The 13,207-nt window shown below is 40.4% G+C and overlaps 1 protein-coding gene across 1 annotated transcript; it reads right to left on the reverse strand.

Annotated features, from left to right (window-relative positions):
- Positions 1-2,278: 2,278 nt before the first annotated feature.
- Positions 2,279-10,790, reverse strand: LOC115678113 (NAD-dependent malic enzyme 59 kDa isoform, mitochondrial). Its single transcript, XM_030601418.2, has 19 exons — positions 10,401-10,790; positions 9,841-9,937; positions 8,784-8,902; positions 8,529-8,696; positions 7,735-7,863; positions 7,186-7,246; positions 6,731-6,834; positions 6,569-6,652; positions 6,068-6,174; positions 5,867-5,969; positions 5,469-5,576; positions 5,229-5,294; positions 4,558-4,630; positions 4,359-4,445; positions 4,103-4,157; positions 3,940-4,011; positions 3,659-3,721; positions 2,994-3,108; positions 2,279-2,712 (listed from the first exon to the last, which is right to left on the reverse strand). Exons 1-19 carry the CDS (start codon positions 10,527-10,529, stop codon positions 2,641-2,643), a joined length of 1,812 nt encoding a protein of 603 aa, XP_030457278.1. The 5' UTR covers positions 10,530-10,790; the 3' UTR covers positions 2,279-2,640.
- Between the last annotated feature and the right edge of the window lie 2,417 nt (positions 10,791-13,207).

Raw genomic sequence — 13,207 nt, forward strand, 5'->3', positions numbered from 1 at the left:
CACTTGGGATATAGATCCATCGCAATCTGAGAAATGACTTGCTGGTTGTCAGTGAATTTATAAGATCAACTACAAAAGTGATGAATCTATTTAGAGGCACAAAGCAAGACTTGTAGCGAAAGGTTATACTCAAATGTATAGGGTGGATTAAAAAGAAACATTTGCTGCTGTAGTGAAGATGAACACAATTAGAATTATCGTGTGAGTTGTAATTAATTACGGATGGTCACTATTTCAAATGGATGTTAAGAAGGCCTTCTTACAGGGCGACCTTGAAGAAGTGTACATGGACAAGCAATTTATGGTCTCAAGCAATCTCCACAAGCTTGGTATGGCAAGCTCAATACTGCCCTTGTGAATGTTGGCTTAAAAAATGGTGAGTCGGATCACTCTCTCTTTGTTAAGAAAAACTCTAAAGGAATTGTTTTTTTTTTTTTTTGTTGATGGTATCTTTATCACTGGTGATAATCTTCAAGAGATTGAATTTCTCAGAAAATACTTGAATGAAAAGTTTGACATCAAATATTACGTTACTTCGTTATAATTGAAATTGCTAGTTCAAGTAAAGGATTGTTTCTCTCCTAGAGAAAGTATGCATTAGACTAGTTAAAGGAAACTGGGAAATTCGGAGCTAAACCCGCAGAATCACCTACTGATTATGGCAGTAAGTTTGCCACCAACACCACTCATCTCAAAGACATTGAAATGTTCCAAAGATTGGTGGGTCAGTTGATTTATTACAAGACATGATATCACATATGCCGTTGGTTATGTTAGTCAATTCATGCATAATCCTACTTAAGGTCACATGGAGTTGGTGGACTGTAAATTGAAATATCTAAAGTCATGCCCTAGACGTGGCATTCTTACGAAGAATCATGATCACGCAAAGATTGAAGGTTATGCTGATGCAGATTGGGTTGGCAATACCACAAATAGAAAATCAACGACACGGTTCCGCGCCTTTGTAGGAGGAAACCCGGTCACTTGGAAGAGCAAAAAGCAAAGCGTGGTAGCTAGATCAAATGCAGAAGCTGAGTACTGAGCCATGGCTTCAACCACATGTGAATTAGTCTAGCTTCGTGTTTTGTTGCAAGATTTGGGTCTTAATAAGCTTCAAACTCCTACGAAATTATATAGCGATAATCAAGCAACAATATATATTGGTCCAAATCCGGTTTTTCATGAAAGGACCAAGCACATAGAGGTCGACTGTCACTATATTCATGAGAAAGTTCAAGACAAGACAATTGAGACACCATACATCGAAAGTGAAAATAAATTAGCCTACATATTTACTAAGGCGCTTTCCAAGAGAGCTTCCCAAGCGTGTGATGATCAAGCTAATCTCTTATGACCTTTTCGCCCTAGTTTGGAGGGGGAGTGCTTGGAAAGATGGCGACTAGTTAGCAGAGTCCAGATTTAGTTGAATATTTGGCTCAAATATAAAAAGAAGGAAATAACAATTGTATTTGTTTTTCCAATAGATATTCATATATTCTATCTTATTTAAAGATAAAGAAATCCCCCAAGGTGATATGATGAATTGGGGGTTTCTCATCGTGGACGTAGGCTTCCAAGAGTTCTCTCCTCAATCAACTGAACCACGTTAAATCCTGTTCTCCTTCTTTGTGAGTGTGAAATTACAAAGAAAACACTACAGTTTGCAACGAAATGGCAAAATCAACAGAGATGTTTTCTAATCCTCTAATGAGCTTTACATATGCATGAATCCCATATATTTGTTTACTCTTCATGTTATGCAAGAACTTTCTTGTCCTCTTTTTCGGATTTTACGTACGCAGTCAGGTGCGAACAAGGGGATGATATTTTATGGGGTCTCAGTCTTGGAAATTTGCTATCGTCACTGATTAGAGGAAACGCGGTCCGCCAAGATGGTCTCGCTCTAATTTCCAATTAAGCTCACTGTGCATGTCAATATGTGATGGTGCACTGAAGATCCTTCAATCGAGAATTTGTGTGAACATTGAGTTCCGAGTGATCTATTGTCGTGTCCGCCTGTCTGGGCGCCCGCCTTGATAAAGCATACATCAATGGAAAGTGATAAGGAATGGTTCTGCAGAGTCAGGGCACAAAATCAGTCGAAAGAAATCCGTCTCACGTGGGGTGGTAGTGCGAGGATTTCCCTCAAACGCAAGGGGCATTGAGCATATGTGTAAGGTAGTCATATCAGGACTCTTCAGTGGGATTACATAGCACGTTCAATAGTTGAAACATGAATGCAAATGTGTGCCTTGAATGCATATACAAGCATGTCTTTGTTGCATTTGGTTGGTGATATTCATCGGCGTGAAGATTCACATAACAAGAGGACATCAGCTTCCAGGGAAAGATGCATGGGAACAATCGTAAAATTGATCGTCTAAAGTCTAACACCACCATATGCAAGTACTGCAGTGATTCACCTGACTTTGATGCCCGTACAAATAATCAAGAGTGAAGAATGTGTTCACCCATAGCAGTAGGAGTAGCAAATTCCTAGTCCTGAATCTTTCTTCATCATCGTACTTTAAGTGAGACTCATGAGTCGTCCATGACTGTCAAGTCATCCGCATGGCTACATTTTATGTCGCCCAGCATTTTATTTAACCTCTGCGGATAGATTTGCAGGCAGAGGCTCTATTTTTCGTGAACAAGGGGGCTGTAGATAGGGTACCACATGTTTCTTCTTACATATTGCACTGTTTCCTCCTGCATTCAAAGTAAGGAACCATAAGTAAGCGCTGCATATCTGAGGTCACCATGTGCAAGCTAATGCTGAACCATAAACCACGATTTGATCTTGTCACCAGAAAGTCCATCCCCATCAGACAATGTGCCGCATAGAGTTTTTAAGCAAGAGCTACATCTAGAAGGGAGAAGGCACATGACTGAAAAGGCATTCATCCTTCCAGGTGGCATGAACAATTTGAAAGTAATGCATCTCTATGTTCAGATTTTTCTATTGAAGATAAGGTTGAGGTCATTCATACCTTTGACATGTGCATCAGTTCTCGGGGCCCGATATCACCGTGTCCCTCAGCCAATTCTTCTGCAACAGCTGCTCGTAAAACGGCAGCCCCAACTTCTGCTGTTATATGCCTAATGCTGCATCATATAAAGTATGATCAGCACATTAAAAGTAGAAAAGGCAAACCAGCTACAGCTGAAGCAGGACAGGAGCGAACCATATTGCATTGTGCCAATTTCATGCTCGTGAAAAATATTGCATTTGCATAGCAACAATATTCTCAACAGATTCGATAGCATTAGCTCAGCATTGTGACCTTGGAATGTGTGTAATTAGGAGATTGGAGTACTCAAAACATTTTAAGGTTCATTTCAGGTTGACCCAAATCTGTAGGTGGAATGTTCTTCATAAACAATGTCGACAAAAACAATATCCAAAGCTCCATAAGAAAGCATTACTGTAATTATGCACCGAGACAAGTAACAAGGCACTACCTAGTCATGCAATTAAGCACCAAAAACAGAGACTACTCTAGTCAGGCTAGAAGAATGGTTGATAAAATTACTCGACCATCCCATGAGAGATGAAGGCAACAAAAGAATAATAACTTTATACACACTTCTGGCATTGCATCACTGCTCATATGATTTGTGGATGAACATACAAGAAAGGGGAACAGAATATTACCTATTAATAGATGGATACAGGATGCCATTTTGAACTTCCTCATCCGTCATATAAGAAGCAAGGCTGGCAACGAAATGAAATTAGCAACTCAAGGAACAAGAGAATATCAAGTCTTAGTCATATTGTCTTCAGATCAGATGTAAATGTTTCGACTTTCAGTTACCCCCTAAAGTTTTGATAGTATGACTTCCAACATCTATTATTAGTACAACGACAATTTTGTCCAGCCAAGCACAGAAAATAAATAAGACAAATAAGTAATGGAATAGTAATGTGCCTACCACTCAGCAGCTGCCTGTAACATTCCATCAGTGATAAAATGAGCACCAGAAAGAAGGGTTCCCAGACCAATTCTGTTTCAAAACAACAGAACCTCCATGAACATTTCATAATTCAAGAGAAATTCCAGGATAGAAAATGTAAAATTGTCATAAAAGCACCAACCCAGGGAAAAGGTACATATTATTCGCTTGATTTACATGACCAACTTTTCCGTTCCCTGCCAACATATACATATGCTAGTAGTTGTAGAAGTTATACAATTGTGGGAGTTAGAAATTCAAACATGGAAGGCAGTAATGAATGTAACACCACCAGCAGTTATCGCTATGGAAATAAAAGGTGCAGAATGTGATTTTGCTTTAGGAACGAGAGAGAAATCCTTCCATGCATGAAAAGCATCAGTAAGAAGACAACATACCAAGATCAACATTTGCGAAAGGGCTTCCACTGGCAAAAACTATATTTTCTCCAGCATGCTTAAAAGCATCAGCAGCAGAGCATTCAGCTTTTTCATAGATTGATCAACTTAGTGTTAGTAGAGAAAAGGAAAATAGACCTCAAATAAGACAGCATAAAGATATTCTTTAAAGGAATTTTAAGTCGATCCAAACAGGTACCGTTGTTTGTGGGATTGGACATGGCAAAAATAGCAGGTTTAGGCGACTCGGATTCTCTCATAGCCTTAAGCACCTGATCAGTATGCAAAAAAGGTATACTCTAGTAAACACCTGATATCCAGTACAAGAACCCAAAAAGTAGAAATACCCGAGTATTGAGAACCTGTCAAAAGTTATTATAGTACGAGAACAGACACCGAAAACGATTCATATTGGATTACATTCATACAAGATGACACAGGATATGGCTGGGCACAGTTTACAATGAGGCAGACTTGGACCCATGAAAGAAAGGAAAGAGCAAGAAGCATGTGAAGGGGAAGAAAAAGTTCAAGTCTTATCAGTCAACTTAAAGCTAGAGATACATACAAGGACTACAAAATGGTGGAGCCAGATGCCTCCAAAATTAGAACACAAACTGTTGCTGTCAAAAGCAGCAAACTAACTTATACAGTCAGTGATCAAAAAAAAAAAACACCTATACAGTCATCACCCCACCAAAACAAAATAAAATAAGAAGAAAAGAAAGAACCCATCCAGCGACCCTAACTGGACCAATTATAAAGCATACCAAAACTTCTATTTGCATGTGACATAACATAAGTAATATCTTTCATACTTAGCAAAAAGGATGAGAAAACAAAGAGAATGACAGTCATTATCACTCATACCTCCTCATTGAAGATACCACCAACTCCAGACAAACCAAGGAGCACATGGGGCCTGACCTTTCTAACCTGCACAGAAAGTTCTCAGCAACTAAAATCTTTGTACACATATAAAATCACAAAATCTCCTAGAAACTAAAGGCTGCATGCCAGCAATGAGGTTTTCCCTTTATCAATCTGGAGTTGACAAGAAGCCAAATGCGGGCCTCATGAAGCCAAAAGATAAAGTCCTATTGAGCCTACCACTTCAAGTAGGTTGGCTCCCTCTGCGAGACCATCAATTTCTCCTGGGTCTTTAGCAAATGGTGCAGCAGCAAGATCAAGATTCTTTCTTGCTTTTGTGACCAGACCCTGCATCTCATTAAACCTGATCAGGGGGCTGGTAACGCATACTATCCCGCAAACCGAGTGAGAAGCAATAATTTGTAATTGACTCATTTGCTTCTCATGTCAATAGTATGTGGGGGCATACTTTCATGGAAAAATCCAAAAGGAAGCAAAGTATGAAATGAGTATGTTGGTTGCCTGCAGTCTACATCAAACAAAGTCGAGGACTTGCTGACGCAGGCAACTTGGAGATTAGCCATCATTGCAATCATAACTAGAGAGCTATAATGAAAATAGTTAGCCCAAAATCATACATCTTTGTCGAGCAAATAAAATTGACTATTTGCAGCTGCTTCACTATTCCCTGCCATTCTTGAAACAGCCTGTACAGCCTGCTTAAGAACACCGAGCCCCGCACTGAAAGCCAAATTGCACACATGATAAGATCAGAAAATACAAGTATTAGAACATGTAGCTCACTCATAGATAATCATTTGTGTAGGCTCTAGTCTGACCTCCCAGCACCCACTACAACAATCTTCTGCTTAACAAAGTCTGTCAATGGCCGACCTTGGGCTCTCACTGTTCCCAACAATCCTGCAAGTGCAACACCAGCTGTTCCCTGTGACATAACATGGCAAGAACAATAAAAAAATAGCAGAAGCAATAACAGTCCACCTGTGAGACACAAGACCCTTAGGATGTTTTGTTTTTTGTTAGACCAGTAAGTTTACATTTTCAGCATCCTCTTTTTTTAGCTAAACCACTAAGTGCACGTTTCAGAAGTCGTCGGGGAGTAACTGAGGCAGGACCGGGGCAGGAAGGTGATCCTAGCCCATGCTCCACTCCTTTAATTACTGTCATGCCAAGGCCCTTGAGTTTGATCTCTCTTTACTATGATTTCTCCTTCTCAGATAGCGCCCATGAGCAAGTTGGCCTTCTTTCTTTGAGGACATATACTCCACGGACCTTTTTTAATTGATACAACAATCAAATATATAGAAACAAGTCCTCACCTGTATGTCATCATTGAACATGCAAAACCTTGTACGATATCGTTGCAACGTCTCAAAAGCCCACTTAAATTGAAAATCTTCGAACTATGAAAGTTCAACAAAAGTGTTAGTAAGATAGTCCAAACAAAAGAGAGAGAAAACAGGCACTTTTCAACAGATGACCTGCACAATCGCCTTTGGCCAACGTGTGAACACAGCTTCCATAAATTCATCAACAATTTCAAGATACTCTTCCCCTTCCAACCTGGGTTGTCGAAGCCCTAAATCTGTTTAGTGAAAACCTTTGTGAGACTTTTTCCAGGAAAAGAAATATTTACGAGACTACATCCTTACTATGTGTGCTAACAGAAGCAGAAAATTTTCAGGTGTACTATATTAACTAAGAAGGTACCTAATAAGTTGTTGTAACCAGCCATTAGTTATTAACAGGATCCTCACAAGATTGAGAGGACTTCACCATTACATGGGATTTGAGAATGTATTTTGACAGCAACAATATTTTTCAGTCAGAGAGAGAGAACATGAAGTTTTGAGTAACAAAAATACGATTTCAAAGCAGAAAATGAGTGCACATAGTAAGTAGAAGTGATTAGATGAGGATCAAACTTGTTACTCACAAAGCCGATCTTCAAGTAGTTTCTGATTATTGGTACCAACATCAAGCATGACGGGGAGTATCTGCCAAGGATGGACATGACAAATTTCTTTCTGATCAGTATAAAGTTTCCATACCAAACTTACTTACCAAGAGTCCTATCATGTCCATATTACACGAGTGAAACATCTTCCAAAGGTTTTCACATAATATCAATTCATACGTAGAATAATATGTATATCACTCATTCAATAACTCCTGTGCAGGTCACTCAATGGATGTTAAATTGTCAGTCACAATGCAATCCTGCAATGGAGTTAGTGTCTTCACGCATGTGCCAGCATGCACATTGGAGGACAAAGAATTGACTATGCTCCCCAAACACCCCAGGGCAGAGTGGAAATGAGTTTACGTCCAGATTATAAACAAGGAATACCTTTTCGGGGAAATATATCAAATTAGGCGTGCTCAGCAATGAACTAGAAAGCATAAAGTTTTTTCCTTTTTCCACTCTGGGGATGTGGGATGGGTTGGCAATGAAGGACTGTAAAAAGGGAAAGGGTAGTCATACCCGCTGTGGGTTAATACCAGCAGCTGCAACATACATATCTAGCTTTCCAATTGGTATTCCAATCCCCTGAACTCCAAGGTCACCAAGCCCAAGAATCCGACTACCATCTGTGAGAACTATCATGTCTACCTGCAATTGTTGGGAGAGCAGACATTAAAGACATCATAACTGCAGTGAGGAGACGAAAGGACGCAGCATGATGGACAAACTTGAACTTTATAGGTATCAATGAAATGCACCTAAAGGACCAACTCACGATACCCTGATAATCATCAGCATGGCTTGAACTTTAATTGATTTACTCACCATACACACCAAATATGATTTCGACTGGTACAAGTTACCCGTACCAAAGATATTTTCAACGGTTTATCAAACCGAAACTTTATGGAGATAAAAAGGAATAGCCACCATAAATTGGAAAGAATTCCATGATGACCTTCCAAAACAATGCTACGATGGGTTTCCACCGTGCAATTCTTTTGAATAATAGTTCTGCAATATTTTTGGCAAAAGGGAAAACAAATCCATTCTTAGCGACTCTGTTGAAATTGGGATAGATTCAATGCGTCAGTGAGTGAGAACCTCCATATAGATTCAATTTCAAAACCCCATACAAAATTTGGACTACCTTTTGTATCACTTACAAGCATCAAAGAATAACTGTTTCAGCTTAGAAGTATACCGAGAAAATATAAATAAAGATCAGCATTCACCATAAGATTGGACACGAAGAGAGCCAAAGGTAACAAAGATACATGATAATATAGTAGTCTAAGAGAATGAAATTATACCTGTTGAGCAGGCCAGTTATAAATCATGGACATCATTTCTCCTTTATCCTTTGCGCTGAAGTACATTCCACGAGGACGTCTAAATAAACCCGAATAATTTTGACAGACTAGTCCTACAGTGGGGGTATAGATTATTGGGGCAAAATCTTTAATGTTGTCAATTAGAACCTGGACAATAGCAAAACAGCTTTCTCATATAAGAACTAGATCAGATTTATTTTCTGGCCACTCAAGACAGATTGCTGCCATACTTACTCGGTAGTATAGTGTCTCATTCCTGTCATGCAGCCTATTTAGTATCCTCCACTTTGACAATGACGAAACACCCTCCGGTTCATTACGAGTATTTCTCTCTAACGACCGATACGATTGCACTACAATATTAAGCAACATCTGTTAATCAAAATGTGCTGATAATTATATCAACGAAGTCAGTGAGCTTCAGAACAAAATTTCCAAGGTCAGAGCAACTCTCTGAAAAATAAATTTAAATTAAAAACCAAACCAAAACGATGCATACTTTGTGTTAGGAAAATGACGAGTGCGATTACTGCCAGTGCCATTACCAATTGGAAGTCTCTTGATGACAACGGTTCTACCTCAATTAATTTTTACATTTCATCCTTGCATATTCTGTAACATTATGCATGCAGCCATCCGACTTCTTTCATTATCCTCTAGACCCAGATTCAAGGAACTTCACCTCAAATCAAAAGGTCGATAACTGTTAACATAGGTAAATATTGAGAAGCCACCCTCTTTCCTAGTGCCAAGTGGAACACACTGTTACCCTTTATTAAGAGAGGCGCATTTTCAAATTACAAATGATATGGGATAGGACAGTGCAAGATCATTTTTGTAGGGTAGTTAGACATTGAAGAAAGATTCTATTCCCATCAATATTCTCAATACCACCAGCATGAGTAATCGTCGCATTGTCTCAAAATAGGTACCGTCACAGACAGAGGGGATGGTATCAGAAAATAAGTATCATATGGGAAAATAATTTGCAACAAACAGCAGCACTATTGCGATCTTATAATGGTCCGCAATTAATTTCAGAAAAGCTTAAATGCCGATAAATTACAAACTCGAAATATGCTTCATTGGCCAACTTCAGGCTTCGCAATCTTGTTCTAAAGCAGCCACAAGTTCCTTTTCGGTATCTTTATCTCCAGTTGAATCAAACTCACAACTATCGTGTCCTTTTGTTTAGAAGATCTTTAAACGGATTCGATTTCCCTAATGAGTACCTCACACTTGATGCGCATGACATAGTAATTAACTCTTGAAAGTGGAAAAGCAGGCTTACTGAATCGATCATACTGTTGTTCAAAGGATATCACGCGAGGCGGAAGGAGGCCACGGAGCCCAAGTCGATCTCTCTCAGTCAAAGGGAAGCCAGTGTCCTGCTCTTAGAAAAATACGAAGCAGCACGGTAGAGAAATCGACGTAGTCAGCTAACTGTTCGTAATTTCACATCCGCAAAAAAGCAGGAAGACTCGCAAAAGTGCTCATAATGCTTCAAGAAAAAACCCATTTGACAATCCTATAATGAAATCAACATCCACCAAATTTCAGAGACTCGGAAGAAATGATTAGCCCGAAAGGTACTCTGTACTTCATTACGTTTGCCACATCACATAAAACAACCTATTCAATACGAAAAGGAACAGAACGAAGAATCCGTTATCAGTCCAACCAGTGACAAAACCCCACGAATTGCTTTCTGCCGACACTACAGTAACTACAATGAAGCTGACTCCGCCAACAACATCACGCGTCCGCTCATTAAAGCACAACCGAAACACAGCGAGATCCCAAACAAACAAACAGACAAAACGAGCAGGAGCTGAATCCGAAGACACTGACCTTGTTGAACCACGGATCGTGGAGAATATCAGCACCGCGCTTGTGCACGATGCACGGGCCAGGTATGGCAGTGGAGAGCCGCCTCGATCCGCGCAGGCCCGACGCCGCGACCCGCGCGAAGTTCCACATCCCTCTGGCCCTAAGGAAAAAGCACGCACGGCTCCCGATCGCCGGAGAAACGACCAGGAAGCAGAGATCCAGAGGACGACGGCGATGGCGGCGGCGGCGGCGGCGGAGGAGCTGGTCCGAATCTTCACGCCGATGACGCTAGTTCATCATCGTCTTCTGCACAGCAGCTTCAACGAGCGAAACGATGGAGATCAGTGTCCGAAACAGCGAAACTTGGGACTCTGTGAGAGAGACGCCAACGGTGAGTCGCGTCCGCTTCGTTGGTCAAGCCACTCCTTATATAGTCCGGTCTAAAAAAGAAACTTGTTTTTTTTTTTAAAATTAGATTTTTTCTGATTTGTTGGAGATTTTGGTATTGGTGTTCTGGCGGAAGTACGAAACAGTTTAAGCTGCTGAGAGACTGGAAAGCCTGCTGCCCGAATTTCCACGGGCAGGAGAGAGAGAGAGAGAGAGAGAGAGAGAGAGAGAGAGGATGTACGCGAGCATACTCAGCCTGGCCCAGGTCCGACCTAGAATTTGACTTTTGAAAAAATTCGGGCCTAGGGACGCAAATTGATTATTAAACTTTGACTCGATAAGCAATACGATTTTTGAACTTTTAAGTGATCCATGAACTATAAGTTAATGTACAATGTAATCCTGTGATCGCCGAACTTTTAGTACAAGTTTAATTTTTTAAGTTTCCGGAACTGAAACTGGATATGTACCAAAAGTCCGAGCATCACATTTTAAGGATCACATTGAACAAATTCAAGTTCGTGAACCACATTACATATTTGGCCGAAATTCGGAGATTATTTATGCCATTTTTCCTAAAAATCCATATTTTTGAATTATGACGTATTTCGTTAACGGGAATTCTAAAAAATCGAGAGCCTTATTTGATGGTTAAATGGACACATAAACAAAGTGGAATTAACCGAGTCCCGAAAAACTTTTGTTCTTTTTAAAAGTAAATAAATAAATAAAAGAAGAAGGATGTGGGGAAAAGTGGGGGTGCGGACGGCGAGGGAAGGTTTGCCCGAGGAGAGGTTCGGGCAGCGGGGGGAGTACAAAATGGGGGAAATCCTGCGCCGCGGGCGGACGACGATCGTGTGAGCGAACGGCGAGCCGCCACGTGGACCGTCCGGGGGGGGGGGGAGGTGGGAAGGCCAGCGGAGCATTTGGTGTCGCTTTCTGCCCCGCCCAATCCCGAAGATGGTTTCGGTCGCTCAGCCGTTCGATGCGCCACGTGTAAAAAACGTTGCGGATAATTATTAGGTTTTCCATAATTCCCTTTTTTTCTTTCCTTGTATTTTTTCTCTTTTTTTTTTGGTCGCTTTCTTGAATTTATTTTTTTTTGGGCAGAGAATACTTATTGCTCGAGCCGTGGCATTTGGGGGAAGAACTTAATGACTTAAATAGACCGGTGCTAATGTGAAATCGACATGCCAAAACGATATACACCAGTACGCCGAATAAAAAATATGTTTTCCGAGACGTTTCGGATCAACCAAAATCAAAGGCGTGACTATTATGATACAACTTGCGCGGATTAAAGAATATGATTATGGCAATCCCGGACCGACCTGCACTGATCATTTTGGTTGAAGGCAATTTTTGGCTGGATTGATGGGTTGATCTAATTAATAATATCCTTCTATTGATATTCGAAAGAAATTCATTTTTACGGTCTTTCATTGTACGCAAAGATACTAAATTCATCTGCCCAAGGTATTAAAAAGTAAGGAAGAAAAAATTAACTCCGCCTAATCAAGCGTAAGTTCCCGAGATGAAAATCAAGCGAGGATTAATTAGACGTTCGAGCATTTCAATTTTTATTCCCCTCCTTTTTTTTTTTTACCTAAAGTTGGGCCGTATCATGTCGTCCTTTATTTAATTTATTTATTTATGACTTTAGAGTTGAAGGAGCAGGCACGAGTTGGGGAGGCTCGCGTTCAAAGTCGTCGCGACGATGTGGAAGATTTGAACGCGCGGGGGGGGTGAGGGGACAAACATAAAGCTTTGGACGAGGAGACCTTTGTTGACCATTCCACAAAAAACCAATCACAAATGGGGGGAAAAGCCCGACCTTTAACTGGAGCAGGTCTTTTCTGGGGTAGCTGTAACACCTTCTTCTTCCTTTGAAGTCCCAAGAAAAGTGGAATCTTTTTACTAAACTTATTTTAATGGATCAGATCTAATTCTAAGTTCTAAGTTCCAAGTTCTAAGTTCTAAGTTCCTTCTCTAGCCCTCCACCCCTGGCGAATGGGAATACCCAGTAGACCTTGTGGCATATGCAGCATCGATTCTCCATCTTCTTCTTCTTCTTCTCATTTTCTAGAATGACGCTTCACACGCGGTGGCCCCGATTCCATCAATCCAAGCAAACACCATCTAGACTCGTGCTGCGGTATCAAGCTAATCGGGTTTAAGAATAAGCGGAAGGAAAAAAGGGGAAAAAAGTCGCGAAAAACTCCCAAAAAACTGTTTTTCGTGATATAAGAAACCTTAAACGAGGCCCACCGTGACACATTTGCCCCTGACTTTTTCTTGTGACATAAAAAACTACAAACTTGTACTTGTGTAACACATTTACCTTCCATCAAGTTCAGTTAGTTGATTTTTCACCAAAAATAACGTCGTTTTTATTTCGCTTAAGTCACGTGGTCCATGTAAACAAATTTTTAACAGTTCTC

Source organism: Syzygium oleosum, unplaced genomic scaffold (genome assembly GCF_021117445.2).
Source record: "Syzygium oleosum isolate NSW1041296 unplaced genomic scaffold, Sole_v2.1 Sole_v2.15, whole genome shotgun sequence".
NCBI lineage: Eukaryota > Viridiplantae > Streptophyta > Magnoliopsida > Myrtales > Myrtaceae > Syzygium > Syzygium oleosum.

What these genes read in the sequence shown, in the direction of transcription:
- LOC115678113 (XM_030601418.2), bottom strand. Translation starts at nt 10,529, where the DNA reads ATGTGGAACTTCGCGCGGGTCGCGGCGTCGGGCCTGCGCGGATCGAGG. An exon ending in ATAACTGGCCTGCTCAACAG is followed by an intron (nt 7,864 to 8,528) that starts GTATAATTTCAT and finishes CAACAATTGCAG; the next exon opens with GTAGACATGATAGTTCTCAC. An exon ending in TTTATTTGCTCGACAAAGAT is followed by an intron (nt 5,577 to 5,866) that starts GTATGATTTTGG and finishes AATGAGATGCAG; the next exon opens with GGTCTGGTCACAAAAGCAAG.